This window comes from Phoenix dactylifera, chromosome 4 (assembly GCF_051530095.1).
Source record: "Phoenix dactylifera cultivar Ajwa chromosome 4, Ajwa_hap1_PhDact_Kaust_v1.1, whole genome shotgun sequence".
Classification (NCBI taxonomy): Eukaryota; Viridiplantae; Streptophyta; class Magnoliopsida; order Arecales; family Arecaceae; genus Phoenix; species Phoenix dactylifera.
The window spans coordinates 51,604,331-51,626,232 of NC_143193.1; the positions used below are offsets into that span (position 1 = coordinate 51,604,331).

General features: G+C 38.0%; 2 protein-coding genes across 6 annotated transcripts; one reads left to right on the forward strand and one right to left on the reverse strand.

Annotated features, from left to right (window-relative positions):
- The first annotated feature begins 804 nt into the window (after window positions 1-804).
- LOC103701288 (Tetratricopeptide repeat (TPR)-like superfamily protein) lies at window positions 805-14,669 on the forward strand. Of its 5 annotated transcripts, XR_005514630.3 has the most exons (3): window positions 805-2,028; window positions 12,280-12,362; window positions 14,584-14,669. XR_005514630.3 is itself a non-coding variant. In XM_039133207.3 (2 exons), exon 1 carries the CDS (start codon window positions 861-863, stop codon window positions 2,019-2,021), a length of 1,161 nt encoding a protein of 386 aa, XP_038989135.2. In that variant the 5' UTR covers window positions 805-860; the 3' UTR covers window positions 2,022-2,028; window positions 4,019-4,466. The 5 variants fall into 5 exon arrangements, 4 of the variants coding, with proteins under 4 accessions (XP_038989135.2, XP_038989137.2, XP_038989134.2 ...); XM_039133207.3 differs by lacking the exons at window positions 12,280-12,362; window positions 14,584-14,669 and adding an exon at window positions 4,019-4,466; XM_039133209.3 differs by lacking the exons at window positions 12,280-12,362; window positions 14,584-14,669 and adding an exon at window positions 4,234-4,466.
- On the reverse strand, window positions 6,043-20,464 carry LOC103701287 (Polynucleotide adenylyltransferase family protein). The gene is made up of 15 exons (XM_008783297.6): window positions 20,108-20,464; window positions 19,150-19,280; window positions 18,147-18,264; window positions 15,149-15,201; window positions 14,382-14,431; window positions 14,202-14,300; window positions 13,562-13,671; window positions 13,272-13,399; window positions 12,687-12,753; window positions 11,174-11,257; window positions 10,301-10,363; window positions 10,004-10,148; window positions 9,020-9,184; window positions 6,657-6,754; window positions 6,043-6,583 (listed from the first exon to the last, which is right to left on the reverse strand). The coding sequence occupies exons 1-15, from the start codon at window positions 20,411-20,413 to the stop codon at window positions 6,470-6,472; spliced, it is 1,731 nt and encodes a 576-aa protein (XP_008781519.3). The 5' UTR covers window positions 20,414-20,464; the 3' UTR covers window positions 6,043-6,469.
- Between the last annotated feature and the right edge of the window lie 1,438 nt (window positions 20,465-21,902).

Here is a 21,902-nt window from a genome sequence, read left to right on the forward strand (position 1 = left end):
CCGAGCTCAGGAGGCCAACCTCAGAAGGCCGAACTCCAGAAGGCCGAGCTCAGGCCGAGTCGACCTCAGAAGGCCGAGCCGACATCGTCGTCCACATGCTGCGGCCATTTCCTGCAGCAGCCTCACCGCACCATGCTTTGCTTGCTGGCCACGCCACGACATATCAACCAGGAGCCATATCCTGCTACGACTGTCAACGCCTTACTACTTACAAGGACGGGCGGCACCGTGTCACACAAGCAAGCTTTGGCTGCGCGCCATCCCCACTTATGATGGGACAGGCCATACCTCCGCCACCTGGACGCCCCTATAGGAACTATAAATAGCCCCGTCAGGTAACACCTAGAGGACTTATTGGCTGGACCAAATATATCCTTCTCTAACTTGAGCATCGGAGGGCTCTCACCGGAACCCCACCAGTGAGGCTTTGTGCAGGTCCGCCGCCACGCGGGAGGTGGCACTTGTCCTCTTCTTCCACTCATTGGCAGCTCCCTTGACTCCTCCGGCGTGGTCACCCTCGGGCCAGATTTGAACCACAACAAGGGGTATAACCTTTTTTGCCATATGGTGGAATGTTCGATGGATGTGGTGTGGGTTCTCATTATGCATTAGTATAACATATCAAGATAAGATATAGATCCACGTAGTAATGGTTAGCAATATGTGCGTATTGGTGACAAGGCCCATCCAAGCCACATTCCATAATTAGCCCGTTACATCAAACCAAGTGGATTGGGCTGATAGGCCTAACGTTTTGTGCGGTAACAGCCCATAATTGGTCCCAGCCCACTACAAATCCTTCTTCCTCTCAGTTGCTCTCCGGTTTCTCTCGATCCCTTTCTCCAGAATCCGTCGCGGTCATGGATCAAGAACCCGACGCCAGCGGCGGAGGTGAGGCTCCTCCGGCGACCCAACCAACTCCAGCCGTCTCGGACCCTCTCCTCTCCCCCGCCGCCTCCGCTCCTTCCCCATCGGACGACCTCTGCTACGAGGTGGACTCCCTCCACGACCTCGCCGCCCGCGGCCAGTGGCGCTCCGTCCTCGACAAGGTCGCCCGCGCCCGCTCCCTCTCACTCCTCTCTCGCCCCCATGATCACCTCGTCTACCTCACCTTCTCCGCCCTTGCCCTCCTCAAGCTTCGCCGCCCTGCCGACGCCCTCGCCGAGCTCGACTCCCTCCAACCCCTCCCCACCTCCCCCGACCCCTTCGGCTCCCCCCGCTTCCTCTTCGAGTCCTACCCCCATCTCTACCCCGGCCGCCAGGGCTCCATGCTCCCATTCTCCCTCCGCCTCCTCTACGCCAGCCTCCCCCAGTCCCTCGGTGATCGCCCCGAAACCCTAGATCGTCTCTACTCCCTCCTCGATTTCGTCCGCTCCAAGAACCGCGGCCACCAACGGCCGTCGGAGGAGAAAGACTCCTCCTTCGCCGCCGATCGGTGGCGGAGGAGGGAGGTGCTGGTGATGAGCTCCCTCATCTGCAACCACTTCTGCCACCGCGAGTTCGACGTCGCCCTGGTGCTGATCTGCGATTTGCTGGTCCGATCGCCCTCCGATCCGGTGCTCCTCTTGAGACTGGCCTACATCCAGCTCCAAATTGGGGACCTCGATGGAGCCAACGCTACGTTTGCGAAGGTGGAGGGGTTGAGGAGTGAGGAAATGGGGGTGGAGTTCGAGAATTTGGTGGGGAGGAACCGGGCGCTGGGGTTTTTGGTGGCGAAGGACTTTGCGTCGGCGGCGAGGGAGTACGATGAGTGTATCGAGAGAGATCCGGGGGATGTGGTGGCGGTGAACAACAAGGCGTTGTGTCTCATGTATTCGAGGGATCTTTCGGATGCGATCAAGCTGTTGGAGGGGGCGCTGGAGAGGGTGCCCACGGCTGCTGTGAATGAGACCGTGATTGTGAATCTCTGTAGTATGTATGAGCTTGCTTATGTCAACAATGGGGAGATCAAAAAGAGTCTCAGCAATTGGATCGCTCGAGTCGCACCTGATGATTTTGATCCATCTTGCACTCGAATCTGATTAAAAGGTATTGTCTTGTCCCTAGTACATTCCTTGAATTTGGATGTTTGATTCTTTTCTTTGATTCAGTTGCGAGTTTCTTATATTATTGTCTAATAAGCTATGAAGTGATGCCAGATTTTTTGCTCGAATCCTGCTTAAGAATACTTCTTTTAGATTTGATTGTGCTGGAGCTTACAATTATATGCCCTTTGAAGAAACCTAATCATAGGCTTAGAGGTAGGAGTGCATTAGAAAATAGTAAGAGATATCTGTTTCATCATCATCAAAAAAAATAAAAATCTGGTTTGAAACTTCAGAAATTACTATGGCTAAGTATCATGTTATTATGGGGTGGCTGGTACGATGACCTACTTGCATTTGTGGTATAAGGTGAAATCAGGTTGCAAATTATTAAGGCACTTGGGAGGTGTATAAATAGTTTCTCTCTGTCAACGAGTAAGCATTTGAATTAGATTCACATATTTGTATCAAAGCACATTTGTTTTAGCTCCAGTCTTGTTGTAATTTAGATAAGTTCAATAGGGAAGATTGCAAAGTTTTGGGGTTTTCGAGCAGTGCTATTCGTTTAGTCAAAATAAGTCATGACTCAAAAAATACTACTCAGAAGATGAAAAAGATAGAAAAAAACTTTATCCATTAATCAGGAACTGCATGTAGAAAAATTATGAAAATCGATAAATTGTAACTCATCATTCAACTGCAATAATAATAATATATGGTGTTGTCTTACAGCATAGTCTGGATTGAGGCATCAATATTCTCTTCAAGAAATATATGCCAAGACATGAACCCTAAGGAGGAAAAGGAAGAAACCTAATGAACATTCATGACATTATTATCAAACTATGGGATTCTTCCACAAAACTCATTTGAGGTTTTGTACACCATCAATGTTTCGAAAATAAGCTTTCTGAAAAGGAGCTAAAGAATGCTCTTTTTAACACCCACTTTATAATTAGGTTTCCTCTGAACACATTTTCAAAATTATCGTTGACAATGAGAGATCCCAAATAATGACTTAAGGTAAACCATACAAAGTAAGGGATAGAATTCTCTACATTGGCAAGCTACTATCTGGTCTAATGTTGCCTTGTGTAGGATTTGGACACCAATTTCTAGAGGTTTTTAATGGCAGCACCGATGGATCAATTTTGTATGCGACAACCAAATGCGCCTATTTGGTAGTACTACGGCTCCTGTTATCACTAAAACATAAATAACAATTGGGGACAAATTGTCAATTCCTTCTGACAACTAGAAGTGTCTGAACAGCTTATCACTCACTCGTGCTGTTTTAAAAGGAAGCATAGGTAATTGTACACTAGCTTAGTCCATTGATATTCAAGATAAAGATGCAATGTATTACGTTCAGATACAGTAATTCTTGCATTGATCAAATAAACCAACAAATTGATTCTTTCTTTTTCCCCTTCCAATGTGAAAGGATCCATGCATATATCATGATTATAATCAGTTATGCTATACACCCTAATGGTACAGAATGATTGCTCGGCAACAAAGAAGATGATGGCTGTTTTGTGGGGCCAAGTGACATTGGCGTAGCTGCAAACACACCTTCACACTCAACAGAAAAGTGAAGGAAAAAACAATGAATTGTGTTAATTTTTTTCCCCTTGTTTTGAGAGATTCTTTAGCCACTCTGCTTTCCAGAACAGTTGTTTCAGAGTATCATACATTAGTGCCACTGGTGATGCCTCCTTGTCATTATTATTCTGCTTTACAAAACAGAAATGAAATATACGCCATAGTTTAGATATCAATGTAAGCAACTAGATGATATTTCTTGGTTTTTGTATTGCAATGTGCTATAGCTTAGATGATTTGTTTGTCATGGATTTTCTCAAAAAGAGGAAAAAAATGGTGAGCGTCGACATACATATCAAAACTTCTAGCCGCTATGGAAATAATATATATTTGCATATAGGTTCATAACACATTTATAAACATTCACAAATATGTTTTGTTGTTATTAGGTGTACATGTACATTTGGCATGGGGGCTTTGCTAGTCGAAATGAAATATACGCTAATGCAAGCTGCTGGATTTAGCTTTATTTATTAATCCCATTACCAAAAGCATTGCAATGCAAAGCTGTGCACTCTGTTAGAGCAAACTGTCTTCTCTCTCTCTCTATCTATCTTTGTTTTTTTTTACTCCCTCTTTCCTAAGATCCCTCCTATATTATTAGGCCAGCACAAACTTTGTTATGGTCATGGCAGCAGCGGCAATCATGAATATGGTGGACATGGCTAAAATGAATAGCTAGGTGCGATATGTATGACCAGACCAGTGGATGATGTGCTGCATTTTGATGATGTAACTAGTTGATCTGGCATGTTTGCAACCCTTCGATCCTGAAGTTTGTGTTTTTTTTAGAAAAATTACTATAATAGCAATTTATAATAGCAATTTCCTCAGTTAGTTCCTTGGGATAAACAGATCCAGTAGGATTGGATGATGAACTAATAATCAGCAGTCACAACTTTTCATTGAGTTTGAAGCAAGGGACTTGGTTTTTTTTTTGGAAAGAAAATTATCTGATATGCTGGTGGGAATTATCACTGCATCAGCCAACCTAGCCATTTTGGATAGAAGTACTAACCTGTAGAGAAAAATGAGTGAATATTCCAGGGAATCCAGATCGATGAGCAAGAACAACCCAGAATGGAATGAGCAGAGCAATTATAAGCAAAATATGCATCCTAAACAAGCTTGACACTGAGCCATCACAAAATCAGCTCGCTCGCTGTGAACTCGTCCGACCATCATCACCCCATCTTTGATCTCTAGAAGAGAGAATGAAAACACGCTAACCTCGGATAACCTTCTCGGATGATGGGGTCGGTGATGGCCATGGTCTTGTATGGCTTCAGGGAGTTCATAACCCCGTGTTTACTGAGGCATCCGCTGGTGCTGCTGTCCTCGTCATTCCCACGCCTTCAATCTTACTAACCTTGAGGTTTTGATTATGGAAATAAGCTGAGGGAACGGGGGCGATGGACAGGAGGGATGGAGAACAACATCCATGGCTTTTGGCTGGTAGCGGTTGTGGGGTGGGCGATTCGAATGCGATGGTCGGCAGAGGGGGTTTGATGGTGTCCAGTGGAACATCTCCAGTTTCTCATCAATCATATTCCTTCGCACCTGAAAACCTCAAAAACGATACCAGTGTGACCATATGCTTCCTTCTGAACTAGTCTCGGCAACGTGCTGCCGGTACCAGTAGGAACTCACCATTCGGAATATGAACTATAGGAATAGCTGGATTTCAGCGTATCAATATTTTTGACTAGTGCAACCAGTTTCGGCAGGTGAGCAGATGAAACCCATCCTAACAATTTATAAAGAATATGGAACTAGTTTTGACAGAAGACTCCATGATTGAATGTGACCATCAATTGTTTGCAGCACGAACGATCTTCTTCCACACATTTCTTGCTGAAATGGCAAGGCGATGATGCATCCTCTTGGAGTCCTCAGGGGAGACAGCTGGGCTTAGAATCCTTGATGATTTTGGTGTTTCAACCATAAGGTAAACTAACTGGGGTCAAAGAACAAATACAGGCAGTAGTTTGTTTTCAAAGACATGTCACACCACATTACCCGTGCACTTCAAAGTCTTCCTGCCAAGCCCGCTGAAGATGGCTAGGCTATCGATCAAATATGATCGACTCAAAAATGTGAAAGGATAAATGCTTTGCTGAAAAGTTGCCTAGACTGCAATATAACTCGTAAGCATGATAGGATCAAACTTGTAGAAAACAATAAATTTTGGTGATCATCCAGCAGCTGAGGATCTTAAAGAGGAAAATAGTACAAAAATCTTGAGGGAGCAGATTGAGGGGACCTGCGACTGTAATATTGGCCGTCAGACTTCTTAAAGACATGCCACAGGCAGAGTTTGGAAAAGGGATGATTGAATTAAACTAACTAATGTTTAGGCCTTTTCTTCTGGCACCACACAACAGACACACACATACACATCTGAAACCAAGACTTTGAAAGATCATTATCTTAATGAGATTGGACCTGAAACATAATTTGTCATAGTTTTGAATCCATTGTAAAATTGCATTCCCACTTGCCTTCTCAGCAATTTACAAAGTAGGAATTATACATTCTTTATCTTAACCTATGCTCGTCTTACCTTCTAAACAAAAATAAGCAATTAATTTAAAATCATACAGAAGTAGTTGGCCAAAGCACTTGATGCGTCTAAATTAGGGTTGAGAAATCTGAATTTGGAGACCAGTTGTGCAGACAATGCACTAGCAAGCATCAATGCCTTCTGAACCAAAGATCTCCAAACACCAAAGTGTGAATTGTTAAATCAGCATACTCGTGACAACTGGAATAAAAATGCCGTTTGCCACAATCCCTACAGGATAAGCAGACAAGAACCAGGCTACTAGATTGTGTTATATTCAAGCACAACAATCCAGCTTCACTCGTTTTGCTTGTGACTGCTTCATCCAATCAAGACACTCGTCTGTAGTTCCTTCTGGATGAGCAAGTTGCCATTTGATCAGCCGTTCTTGCTGTCAAGGGGGAAACGACCTGTAAGCAATTAAAGTATGAAAGCTAAATTTGATGCAGAATAATTTATCTTACCCATTCCCTGATAAGTGGACCTCCTGATTTAAGCTGCAAAACACTCATTATTGCTTTCCCATCAAGCAATGGCTTCATTTCCCACACATTATCAAGACCTGAAAGACACATCTGACATCATCAGCAAATAGCTACCCTCCGAAAAAAAAGAAGAAAATCATCAGCAAATAACAAATATGTCTAGTGAATATGTGGGGCGAAGAAAATGAAAAAAGAGATTTTCTGATAAATATTATTAATACATTTATATAACAAACTAGCCTTGAGTGTTTGTTTAGAAAGGAAGACCCCAATAGTACCACATCGGCATTTCATCTGTCCATGTTCTCAAATAGTGAATTACACCTACAAGCTTCTTGAGGACATGAACAAATTCTGCCACGCTTTGTATTAAGAAAATCCTAAGGATACAAATTCTCTCTGTGGAAGCTGTTTTTCCTCAGCATGTCTCTTACTCCAAAAAATTGCCCTTTTCTTCTACGACCTCGTAAGAAGATGCCCCCTTGCCATCTAATAGAGTTTCATCAATACAAACATAGTGGACTGTATCATCCATGATAACCAAGGAAGCTGACCTCAAATCAGAGGAATTACCGATTATGCAAAAATCAATATTTCTGTTTGCAGCTTCCAATCAAACACCTACACATTGTGGGCCTCACCATTCCATCGCACAATCATGTCATTCCTAATTGCCGCTGCAAATAGTCACCAATGCCTTTTGGTTGCCTGAATATTTCAGCTTCAAATGAGGTGAAAGTTTTACTCGACTCAACAGTTAATTTTGCAGCAAGCAAGCTCTTTAGATCTTTCACACCACTGAGCAATGCAACTTCACTGACTTTAAGACATTCATATTCTTGTTCATCACTCTGCAAGGTGGTTATTCCAATATACACCTTTACTTGGAATTTTCTTCCCTTGCCGCTCTCTTCAATTCAACATATCCACCATTCTTTTGCTTTACTTTATTGATCTCCTTTTCAAATATCTTCAATATAATTCGCAAATCCATCCTTTTTTCCCATGCCAAAAAGCAATTGATTTCTCCAATTCAATGTGTTACCATTTGCTGCCACTGTAAAACTCCTCCATGCTCTATAATAAGTTTTTGACAGTCTCAGTTTTCACTTGCTTGGCGTCCATCATTTCTTATTTAAGAGATAAGTCACCAATGACTTTTGCACTACTTCGCTTCCAAGGCCAACTTAAACTCATCTCTTGGTACCCTAAACTCCCTTTAGCACAAAGTACATCTGTTGGACTGCACTAAATTCCTACTGCCTATGGTAGTTGAGACTGCTGAAGCCTCCAAGCTCCTACATCCATTAGAAGGCATCATTTTTTTTCCTAAACATTTGGCTTCTTTAAGGGAAATCTCACATGAGAGAGGATGAGGACAATCCGGGGCCAGAGAGGGGGCAGAGGATGCTATTGGGTGTAGAGATAGCTCGGAGGAGGAGCAAGCTCTAGGAACAAGCCCTAGGAAGAGGGGGGAGAGGTGAGAACTGGAGGGGAGAAGAGACAGACCAGGGTGTTCGGGGTTGGGACATAGATCACTTCTGCTTTTCTATTTCAACTTTGCTTTGCTTTTCTTTTGTAAAATTACCAAAAAAGGGTGAACTAGAGATGAAATATCAACAATCTGGGAAGGAGTTATTGTAAGATACTTGCACAGCATCATAATTTGCCAGGATTTATAGTGAAGCATGGCAGAACAAGAGACACAACTAATGATAGTAGACTTAAATGGAAAAAAGGCCCATCATGTTCGAATGCTTCCTGACTCCAATACTGGCAAATGCTCTATAAAGCTATTCAGATTCAATTCACCAAAAACAAAGGATCACCATACTTTAATTTGTTCCTATCAGGTGATGATACAATTAAGAACTGAGGAACTAAGTTACAATGAAGATGGATGGAGACAAGATAAGGTTTAATGGAACCCTTTACACCACATTTTCTCCCAACACCTTAGACCAAGTAGCACCAAGGATTGAACTATCACATGCCAATGGCATAACAACTTCGCATAGCCCATGGCAAATATTGTGCTGCATTAAGCTTAGCATGCATTGATACTGCTGCATAATAAGTACCAGAACAAAGCTAGTACCATGTTAGCGAGAGGTGCTGATAGGGCAACATATCATGCTATGCTAATTGGCACTAAAGTCAATAATTACTCTTCTACATCAGTAAGACAACTTTGGGACCACCATCACAAAAAAAGTTACTGGCACAAATATCAACATATTATGCATGAAATAAATGACAGATTTTGACTCTTTTGGACCTACATATGCATTGAAAACCAGCATAAGGCATAAGTAACAGATAAAATAGAAATGCAATGTCACCTGATTTAGATATAGCTCTATCAATGCTAACAAAAATCTCTCTGCTTCTTTCTGTTTCAAAGTCGTTGGTCAAAGGACCACCCGCATGGTCAACTTTGGGGTATAATAAAGCGGACAACAACAAGGCAACACGCCAAAAAGTTTTTATTTTCCGCAGAAGCAATCCTGTGCACGTTAAATGCCAAATACCAAATCAGCTTCAAGAAAATAAAACAGTTATTGAATGTTAAACAGGTTGACAACATATTCCAAAATTCAAGCTCAAAATTTGCTACCATGTTTATTGAAAAAGAAGAATAAACTTCATGGACCCAAAATGCCTGCTAAAAATTTTCGAGTGACAATCTCAATCAATTATATCATGGCACATCTTATTCATAATCAATTACAAATTTCTAATTTGCTGTTCGCGACACAGCTATTCACCTTTTAAATTCTAATCAATATCAAATCTAAGTTAACCATGTAAACTGTCAAAATAATAACATCTAATGAAAAACACAGCTCTTCAAGCACAAGCCAAAGTATGCAAAATTAGACAATGCTGCGACAAGCTAAAGCATAAACAACACAACAATATTAAAAAAAAATGTGCCAAAAATTGGTAACTCAAATATCAAAATCACTAATTTAGCCATACATTTGAATTCATGGCATCTGTTGATTTCAACTCAAATGTTTGACCAGCAGGAATTAACATTTATTGATAAAGACAGAATAATAATAATGATTTTCGTTGTCAAGGACCATATTGTAATTGCACTCATAGTCTCGTGAATTGGTATCAATGAATTAAACAGAAAGATAATTATCATCTGTCCCTAGATTGTTAACTGAAATGCTAACTGAAAGAGCGGACAAAAAAAGAAAAAAAAAGAAAAAAAGAAATCAGTTACTAGTGCAAAAGGAACATGACACTTTCAAAAAGAACCATTGATAAAGATAAGTTGCTGCATGAGGGTAAATAGTTAAACACACGATAACCTGCCAAAACTCGTATTCTAGAATCGAATGGTATGTCAAGGAATTCATCCTCCAGCTTTACTTCGACAATTTTGGAATCTCCATCTGACTCCAGTAAAGAAATTATGGAAAAGAATCTCTCCAAGGCACCATGTAAACTCATAACCTACAAAACAAGTCATATGCCACAACAAATTAAAGTGAGGATGGTATCTGCAGATGGGTTAAGCACAAGCATATTTATGGTTAAAAAAGGAAAAAAAAAGATGATGACTATTTGAAAATGAAGCTTGATTAGGAGATAAGAATATGACATACAGTTTCAGCATCACTATTTTTCAGCTTGAGTGAATTTCGAATGATATAGCTGGCAACAGGAATCTGTAAATCAAGTTACCCATATTAATTGATAGATTTACACAGGATACAAATTCTTGTTCCTGGAAGAATAATAAAAAAAGAATGAAACAATTCCAGGCTAAGATTGCTACAAAATCACCATGATTAAAGTGATTAAAGAAATCGATAATGGTGGCACAATGATGTCTCCATTATTCTGGTCCAAAAAGTAAGAAGGATAGGAAACAAATAAAATTCCCTGCATTAACTCAACCCAACCCTAAAAAGAAACAACAACTCCATTTGAGCATGGCAGCTCAGCAACAAAATAAATGGACATAGGAAAACAATTCTCAAATTAATCCCTGAAAAAAAGAGAGTACAAACAAAATAATAAACATGCAAAGCAGCCCAAAAAGAACTTGTAAACCACAAACTTGTGTTGCTTTCAACACCTAATGATTAGCTAAATCCACACAGGCAAGTGATTCCAGTCATCCAACCCACAGGTTCAGGTTAACTCACTTAGTTCACTTAAGATAATGCCATTATGCTGGATAAGACTGTTTAGATATAATTAAGGTAGAACTTTGACGAATCATGCCTTGATCCATTTAGTCAATGTCTTTCATACAGGATGAGGCATGTTGCTTATGATCAAGGTAAAGGACACGAGTTTTATTCAAATATTTGTCTTTTAACAGTTAATAGAACTTCATCCTGACGACAAAAATTGAACATCCGAGAGAATTCTTTCTTGTTTAATAAACCTCATAGTATATAGAAATTAGATGAATATTAATTATAACAAACATGGTCTTTATCATTATATCAAATAGAAAAATAATTCACCTTTTTGGATTTTCTATCTTCATATATGGTATTTCTTACTGGAAGAAACAATGCCCCATACAGATAGAGCCTTCGCTGTTCATCCTGAAAGTTGAATGTCAGCTAAGTGTTAAAACCAAAGAGACATAAATAACAGGCAAACAAATGTGTAACAGTCATTTACATGACATTGAGAAGTCTAATAAATTATATCTTATTGCAGAAATTTGATTTTGTATGAAGGATGGCACCGCAGTTATTTTTGGGTGAAACTGTAAGGACATAATTTCTTCTCACAAGGGTATAAAAAGGGGAAAGATTTACTCATCAATGAATTAGAGAAAAGATTGTTTATGTATAGCCGGCTCAGATTCCAGAAACAATAATTAAAATAAACGTACAGAAAAAATCACTCAGGTGTAAAGCTACTAGAGACGTTTTTACTATTGCTTAAAATAGAGAAGAATGAAAAATGATTGAATTCATTAATTTTAAAGGCCACCTGCTCCAATATAAATTCAGGGAAGCTTGTATCCTTATAAATGTGTCTAAACCAGTACAGGCACATACCTTGGTTCATCATTTGTAATTTTTCAAGTTTCTCCCTCACCTGATTTTTGACATTACTGCTGATTAAAACTACTTTTCCTTAATTGTATCTTCATGATAAAATTGTTTTCCATTGACAAATAAAAGAACAAAAAGAATAAGAAACCATATGCCCCACCAAGTCCTAATGACACTCACCACAGAAATTATAAGTTATACATTTCATTACTTCTTGACTGCAACACGTTTATGGAGATTTGAAATTTTTCGCATAGATGCTCATAATATGGCATACGTTGTTTTTTCTCTCCAAGTTAATTAGATCAAGGAATGACCTACCAAGTACAATTATCCCTGGTAAACTTTGAAATAGGTTGACAACAGAGATAGTTCAGGTCTGCCTACCGGATTGACTGACCTTTTATGTTTAATTCCTGTTTCCTGATAATTTTATACCCGCTTCTTAATTTCAAAGACCATTTACCATGTTTAATCCCTGGCACTGTTCATAAATGTGTACAAAATATATATAATGTACAGACACAGGACTAACTGTGTGTCTGCCCAACTGTGAACAGGAACAAAGGGTAAAATGCTTCATACGGACTAAACATAAAATAGCAGTCAAAGGACTGGATGTCAAATTCCTGTGACAAAAAGGGTAAGGCAGATTACTTTTCGTTGCATATCTCTGTTTTCATAAACATTTCAATTTCATGTTCTTAATCAGAAGACAATGATCTGTCCCAATTAATATGCACACAAGTGTCTATAGCAGCATGATATAAAGAACGAATGAAGTCAAATTAAATAAGATCATATGTAATTGAAATGTGAATATATCAGCAAAAACAAGTGATATATGCATGACTTATCTATGATACCAAACTTGCATTAGACAGAAAAGACTAATGATAGAACATGAAGCATGATGTGATCTTAGTTGTGCTTCTTGCTGCTAGGAGGGCATCTATGATTGACATACACTGAGTATGGAGTAACCAGTTGATTGCAGAAGATTCCATGCAGCATCCATATATGAAACACAATGCCTGCTCATAAACAGCGAGCATATTAACAAAGAGAACAGCAACATTTTATTAACAAACAAAAATTGAGTTCCCAAGGAAGCAACAAGATGAAGGAACAACGGGCACATAACTTAGAAATGATCTAAAATGAGTGTGAGAATGTACAATGAATTTCACAATAAACATATTGCACCAATTAGGGGGAAAAAGGAGTTTTTCAACAATACATTTGAGATAACAAATCATAATATAGCAATCAAAGGTTCAATCATATTTATTATAAGCTACCTTGCATGTGTATAATGCAAACAATTTGAAAGTATTAGTTCAAAATGGAACATGCAAAAAGCTATCTATGCCTGATTTATATTTAAGTACTAAAAATGAACAAAAAAGCATCATAAAAAAATTAAAAGATATTCTAATAATCAAAGTATGAACAAGCTGGTGGGACAGAGAACATATCCTTCCAAATATAAGTTGTCTATAACTGTAAGTGTCATAAGCAAGCAGAAGTAAATCTTCTTAGAAACACCAACCTATCACATCCTTCGACTACTGATGGCTGAGGATTCTCAGGAAATGTGAAGACAACATAAAACAATTGTAAATCACAAATATAGGTCATTGCTTTGATGGGCTGATTGCCAGAAAACATGAGATCAACCTGTGCAAAAGTGGCAAGAAAAAAGTTATTGAATATCTTATTTCACATATATAATTTGCATCGAATAACGAAATAACAAAAAGGGGACCCTAAAGCACAGCAGAGATATGATGCAACTCCACTGGACTGTTTCCTGAATAGCAGATCAAGAAAAAGGCATACTTCATGGCCAATACGCTCTCTGCTGATTTTATCTGCAATTGCAGCTCTCACTTCCTCATCTGAAGCTGCTTTTTTTAGATCTTCATCCAATACAAAACCAAACCTAGCACCTGAGGCAATAATAAATCAGAACAGATTTTTTTATATCAGAGCATTACTCAATAACAGCCACCAATGAAAGTAAAAACATTGCAGCCATGATTTTGATTTTAATGCTTTTCAAATGATGAGAAAATTTGAATAAGCAAATTCCTTGAAAACAAATAATTTAATATGCATATACTCAACAGACATCAGATCTAATCTTCTAAAGCTTGAAATAGCTTTTTTATTGATCTAATCAATTCAATCATTTACTGTCAGCTTATGCCACTAAATACCAATAAAATACACTCGTTAGCCCTTCATGACCTTGTATCAATAGTTGAATTTTTCTTCTCTTTGAAGAAATAAAAAGATGGCAAAAAAAATAGGGAAAACTCAATTTCAGCAACTGATTCATGTTTACCTCGCAGGCAAAGACATAAATATGATAGTTACGATCAAGAAGTCACATGACAGTATTTCTAAGAAAGCATGCCTAGTTTAAATCATCTGTTTGAAGTCAAGCAATTAAGATTCTAAGAAATTTTATAAGTACCAAAGCGGATAGCACGAAGAACTCGAAGGGGATCATCCAAAAAGGTATCCTTTGGAGGTAAAGGAGTAACAATATACCCAGTCTTCAGATCTCGAACACCTGAATAGAAAATAAAATTTCAATTGCAAATAGAAGCAGCAACCAAATAAGATCGATCACCTGGGGCAAAAGGAAGCCAACCTCGTCCAGTAAAATCTTCAACTGAATCAGTGTTGATATTATAAAATAAGCTGCCAAAGTAAAACACTTTATCATAACAATTGGAAAGAATCTAAAGAGAGCAGAAAAATAGTTCTAGAATTTTAAGATATAATAGTATAATATCTTAAGTTTGTTATCGTATGCATGAATATTACTAAATTCTGGTGCCTGTGTTTTCCAGGAGGAACATTGGGATATTCACAAGGGAGAGACAAAGCTATCGAAGAAGATATGGAAGATATCCTCAAGGATAGAACAAATTCAAAAGATACAAAGATTGGAAGACATTTCTAATCATAAAATTGCTAACTACAAATATAAGCCAAAAATTTTAAGTTATCTGGAGAGAGAATCATGATATGTCAACATTCTCACTGGGCAACACCACAAGAACAACATAGACCCAAGAAAAATGGAAGATTAGAAAGCAGTCAAAGCATCAAATATTCATGGTATCCACCAAGGAAGATTTATTCTGAAAAGTTGTTACCACCAACAATTCATTATTAGCAAATTTTTTGATATGTATACTTGCAAGATGATATGGCATAGCCATATATATAAAGAGAATAATAAATACCTTCCGATTCAGATGACATGATCTCAAGGCTATTACCTTCCAATTCTCATTCATTAATTTCTGACACCATTTTCTACACGAAGTTTGTTTTTTTAATTGTTTGTTGATAGGATTCATATCTACATGACATAGAAAACATGACTCTCTTGGATTGTAATTTGCTTACCTGTTGATGGTCAGATCTCTCCGATATGCATCTTCTTTGGCGGTTCCAAATTTCTACTCACACAATATAACATTAATAATTACATGAAACAAGACAATCATCATGGAAATATAATTATAAAAAAGAAATATATAATTCTAACCATGCACTGGAAATGGTATAACTATATTTGACAGTCCTGCAAAACAAGGAATCTACAGTACTCCTAAAAACAAATAGTGCTAGGCTTTGGTTGTCCTCCATGACTTGTCTAAAATGGTCCTATAAAATTCAATGAAAGCATTCAACCTTTCTCACTGCATAATAAAGAAGAACAATTACAGGTATTATTGGCTATATAATATAGATGAATCTAATGCTAGTCCTTATTCAAGGAAAAGGTTCGCAAGCCCCCATTTCCCATTGCCGTATTTGAGGAAAAGGTTTGGGTGATGATGATTGGATGATGAGGGGTGGTGAAAGGTTGTTATCAGAGTCACAATTTATGTGTTTTAAGCTATTTGACTAGGCTTAAATATTTGAATCGAGGAAACATGGAAAATATAACAAAAAAATGAATTTGGACAACTCAAAGTTGGAAAAGAAGAAGAAAAGGTTGATATATTAACAAAAGCATCATCGTTAAGGCAAACATGTAAGAAAATTGACAACAACAAATAATTGCACCACCACCAACAAGAAGAAGAACAAAAAAGAGCATCATCTTTTCTTCCTAACACTGATTACAACTTGAATTATTCATGAATATTATACAAGCATAAGCTGAATAATTAGTGAATTTTCAAAAAAAAAAATAATTTGTTCAATTAACCAAGAACAATTTGTAAAATCATTAGTCCAAGAAAAAATCATGAATAAATTGAAAATTTTCAACAACTCAGGGAGTATTTTTATCATGGTTGCGATCCAAAGAAGAGCTTGAATTTGTTAACTTTCATGTCTTTTTTTGTTGCACTACACAGTTTTTTTCCCTTTTTATTTTTAATTGTGTTAGATAGTCTTGCACCGACTATTGTTACCTTTTCTATACATTACTCAATTGAATTATGGCGTATAAGGTAGAGAAATTTTGTGAATAGGGATTAATTTTTAATGCCTTATCTGAGGCAATAATAGTGGAAAGATAGCAATAGTGCAAAGAAACAAGTAAACAAGCATGGCAGGAAATGTTTCCTTATCATCCATGTGATGATTTGGCATTATATTCCTCTAAGAAAAAGAAAATTCAAAAGAAACTCTTGAGCATTTACTTAATGAGTTCTATTGTGAAGAACAAATTAGGTCCTGAAATACCAATTATGTACTTGACATAATCAATTTTTGTTGTCCAAACTTTTTTCTAGAAACATGAGAGTGAAAACTCTCTCGACTGGTGGAAAATTGGAGCAAAGTGATAAATGCAAGCAGTACTAGATGTTCTAAAAAACCTGAGTAGAGGGTCTGCCACATGCATGGCACGAGCGTTTTACTAGTGTGATCAAAAAGTTGGATATATTAAAATCCATCAGCAAGCTCTTCATCAACATTGCACAATTACCCTAATTTTTATGCCTATACTTTCAACAGAACTATTGGTTTTATTTGCTTTGGCAAAGAATCACAAGAAGGACAAACAAAGTACCCAAATAAGCTAGTTAAAGCTTGGACTTGAAAACATCTTGCATTTGCCTTGGACAAGAACCGTTTGTAAACTATGATCAAGAGGACCACCTAAATAAGTTGGTCAAGGCCTTTATTTTGTGAGATGGCTCCTGATGTTTACTTTAAATTGATACCTTATAGCAACTAAATCAACAAGGAAAATTACATTTCCCGACCAGAAAATGAACTAAAAGTAAGCCTAATAAATCAATTGTGAAACAAGTGGATAAATATTGTCCATTGCATGTATTTGAAGGTCTTTTTTCTGTTCTGCATGGTGGCTACTTTGACTTTTCCGTACATTGTTTTGATAAGGAAAAAAATAAAACCATAAGTTGTGCATAAATGCCATTCTTTTCTTTGTCATGTATGAAAGGCTTCTGAGAAATTGTTTCAAAATTTACCCACACAAACAGATCTTTCAAGGAGTGATTGATGAGGAAGCAGAATGCAGACCTTTAGCTTATACGCACAATAAACAAAGCTAAACAACAAGGCATATCTCATCTGTCAAAAATCAACTTAACCACTAGTAGAGGTGAAAACTGCCACATTAGAAAACATTAACATACATTTGACAACCTTTAACATGATCCTGTCAATGATAATACCCTGCTGCAAGTGATATATTATAAGGAACCTTAGCATATATTGAAGGTACCATTCTTACAATCCATCCAACATGTGCCAAAGTAGAGTACCCTAGACATGAAGCCAACATGAAAAAACACAGGCACATGCATCCTATACCAATGTTAAGATTTGAGTAATAGATCGCCTTAAACCCTTGATAGATCATATGGCATAGTGGTTGACGTACAATATAGAACCATTTGTTGACTTTCTATACCTGATTTTTTTTCCCTTCTAAACACACAACCATAACTCTATTTTCCTATCTTAGCCCTACATATCAAGTGGAAAATCAGCTCCTCTTAACAGATTTCTTAAACGGACTCTGTCCGTTGGAGCCAATGTTTCTTACTCTCTTTCAACTGTATCTGCACATCATTGGAGCAAACAAATGCTGCAGGGAACCATTAGCCCATTTGTTGCTACTATGAATCTTAAGTTATGGCATTACAAGGAAGGATAAAATTAAACATAATCCAATATGAATGATGACAGCAATATACTAAAATGGATCAGCAATGTAGCGCATCATAATCATATATCCACTTATCAAGTGCAGGCTAGCACTAAAAGGGAAAAAAGGATCAACTTTCATGCAACATGTCATGAGTACAATGCTTGAATATATAAACCCGGTGAATACAAACATCATTCCATGATACAAACATTGATATAACAAACTAATATCTGTTAATAACTTAGTAAAAAAGAAGCTTGTGGATACCATTGTAGGGATACGGCTGTTCTCAACATAGGTTTCAGATCTTAAATTAACAAAATCAATCCAAATATCATATATACGCATTCTTGCAGTTTCCAAGTGTTTAGATTGATCCGGATTGCTGCAAAAAATAAGAATGGCATCAAATATAGTCAGGTATTTTTTTAGAAAAATACATAGAAATTAAACAATTAAATGTAAGTACTTGAACTAATGATTCTCATCCTCCTAATTAAGTTTTCCACTAGTGTTAGTAATATAACAAAACAAAAGGAAAACAAGACATATATCACAGGCAGTAATTTCAATGTGAAAAGGCAACGTAAGATGACAGTACATAAAAAAAACAGATGCTGCAATAGATATCTTGTAACCAACCTGACCATAAAAAAACAGGAGCTTAATACAAGAATTTAATTTAATAAACCTCTAATAGTTTGAGTTAAATAACCAAAATTATACACAAATAGTCTGATAACCAAACCATTGCTAAACAAAGAGAAAAAGACCGACAAACTATAACTTTGATTTTGTGCCAAGCATTTGATTCAAAAGAAGGAGGGTGAGCCTTGGTGCAACAAAAGGTTGCTCTATTGTGAACCAGGTGTCACAAGTTCAAAGCATAGAAACAACTTCTTCAAACGCAGGAATAAGACTGCATACATCTGACACTGCCCCTACCTTACAATAGTAGGAGCCTTGTACATTGGGCCGCCCTTTTTTACTTGATTCAACAAAAGATGCCATGGGAAAGATCTTTTTTAAAAGTCTATAACAACAACCTCTAGAGTTAAAACCAACTTCAAAGTTTCATTGGCATTCATTGTTCTCAAGCAACTCAAGGAAAGAATTAGTTAATCCCTAGTTGAATGATTACCCTTCCAGAAAACAATCTAATAGAGAAAGACTCAGACAACTGAAATCCATAAAGACAGACTGCTATGGAATTATATCGGAAGATGACAACTAGCCTAATCTTTGACATAACAGATAATAGAATACGTACCACTGAATAACACCTATTCCTTGTTGCTCTTCACCTATGGAGTGCAGGTACTCATTGACCTTCTCACAGAACTCCCGACCCAGCATGTTGTCCAATGCAATATCAATATCATAGCAATCCTTACCTAAAAGCTGTAAGATATGGAAATATATGGCTTTCAGTAAAGTAAAATTTCAAGAGTGTCACTACAAAAGGAGAAAAAAAAACAGCAGCAAAAAATAACTAAATATAAAATCATGTAATAGAGTTTGCACAATAAACCATTACAATAAATTCCTAAATAACTCTATCCCTTTTAAGTTGAGAAAGAGTAAAAATTCCATAAATAACATATGTTTTAATAAGGATTAAAATACCAGGCCTACAGGATAGGAACCAGTACCAAATCAACCCTGTGCCACTCAGTACCAAATCAACACTTTAAGCTGTTTTCCAACCTTTTTTTTTTACTCTTTTCTGCTGAGTACGGAACAATAAATTCAAAAACCACTGGTTCATATATAGCAAAGTTCTAAGTAAAGAAGGGCAAAAAAGAAAGAAGAAATGGAAAAAAGGGAAGCCAAGAACCCAATTTCCAGATAATCGACAGGGTCGAGAACCTACAGAAGTTGAGGTTATCTCACTGCACTAATACAATGAGGGCAAGAAGAACAAGAAGACAAGAAGAATAACCGATAACGATCCTCAATAAGGGCATAAAAAAGAAAGTACAGAAGACTCATTCAAATTCTCTATCCCATAGGTTTAAGAGGAAAAAAAAACTTCCAACTTTGATTGAATCCGAATAACAGTTATCAATTAAATTAGACAACAAGAAGATTTGTAAGTTTTAACTTCTGATTCCACCCTTTCCCTTCAAGAAAACTAAAGAAGTTCTCTTTTCTTGATCCTATCAAGAGCTGCAGCAAAAACGACAAGAAATTAACGGAACCACGAAAAGAATCAATGCAAACCCAACCTTGTCGCGAACCCAACCTCCGGCGACTCGGAGCTGGGTCTCCAACTTGAAGTCGCGAACCACATCGAGCAGCCGCCGGAAGATCTTCTCCTCCTTCTCTGTGAGATCGATCCGCTCCTTCACCACAATAGGAGCCTCCATGCTTCCACCACCGCCTCCACAGCCGCAATAGAAGCCCTGGAGGCGGAACCCTAGATTTCTCGCCGGGCGGCAGCGGAGGGTTTGGGGAGATAGGAGACGGAGAGGCAGGAATTTGATTAAGCCTGGGAAAGCTAATAGCCGGGCAGAGTTGAGGCGGAGGGCCATTAGGGGTTTTATAGGTTTCGGACTTGCTCATGGTATTTTTCTACCCTCGCTTCCCCTCGCATATTTGTTGATCTTTGTTAAATAGGGCCGCAAATGGGTCGGGTCCGGTCCGACCCGACCCACATAAGATCTAATCCGACCCCAATTTTAAAACCCAAGGGGCCGGGTCGGGTCCTAAATTTATATTCGTTCTATTTTTTGGGTCGAGATTGGGGCCGGGTCGGGTTCTAAATTTAGATCCGTTCTATTTTTCGGGTCGGATCGGGTCCACCCAATCTCGACCTGAACTCAGACCCGACTCGACCATTTTTTTTTTGCTTGATGTTATTTACTATTACATAGTAGAATTTTGAATATAAAAATACATAGATCCAGATCCGGATTCGGACCCGATCCGGATCCAACCCGAATGACCCGTCGGGTCAAAATTTGTAGGCATGGATCGACCCAACACGTTGGGTTCGAGTCCTAATTTTACTCATTGACAAAAAACCGAATCGGATCGAAGTTACTCAGGACTCGACCCAACCCATTTGCAGCGTTATTGTCATTTGTCAATAGGTACATTTGTGGGCACTTAGCAATATTAACCTACTTCAGAGAGTTTTAGGCAAAAATCTATCGGCAACGAGTGTCCCAACCTAAAGGTAAACTTAACATGCATGTTTTACAGGATAGCTCCTACTTAGAAAAATCTTATGTATAAATTTCTTGGCATGGATCTTCTCAAACATGACGTTTGCAAACAAGTTATGTTGCGGTTTTCATTTTATAGAGGATCGGATGACGCTTACCTGCATTATAATTATCCAGGTCCTAATAACTGGAGTGTATCGTCTATAACTTAAAACTTAGAATCTCAAGTTGCTAAACAGAAGAATGTAACCATCGGGATAGCCCTTTGAAATTTTCATTCATTTCGCATGTCCAGATAAAAGGTAAAATGATATAACGCACACCTGCGCGCATAGGTTACCCTTCTTCCAATCTACATTTACAGTGGTTACCTTCAAATATCCATTCGCTGTCAAGGTTCTTTCTCACATAAAACTAGTATCCATTGCTGCCAGGTAAATAATGAGCCCTGGATCACATCATACAAGACCTGAAAAATAATATAACAGTAAGCAATAGATTCTTTAATGTGTCAATAAATTGGCTTCTATAGTCTAGAATGCTGAAAAGGATCGGATTCAATTCTATGGTCAGACTCAGTAGGACTGAATGCGGAACGAATTGATGCCATGGATTTTGTTTGCAAGGGTCGGCCAAGATCGCATGCTAAAGATTACACAAAAGGATAGAAGAGGTCAACATTAGCTTATATTAGCTGGTAGAGTAGATCGATCAATATCATTCTACAATATTTAATGAGGAAATTTTATGATAGATAGGGTGTCATTGAGAATAGGAAAATAGGCAGAATGAGTAGGAAGAATTCACAATGCTAACTAAAGGGAAGAATGACAGTACAAAATACATCGGCTGA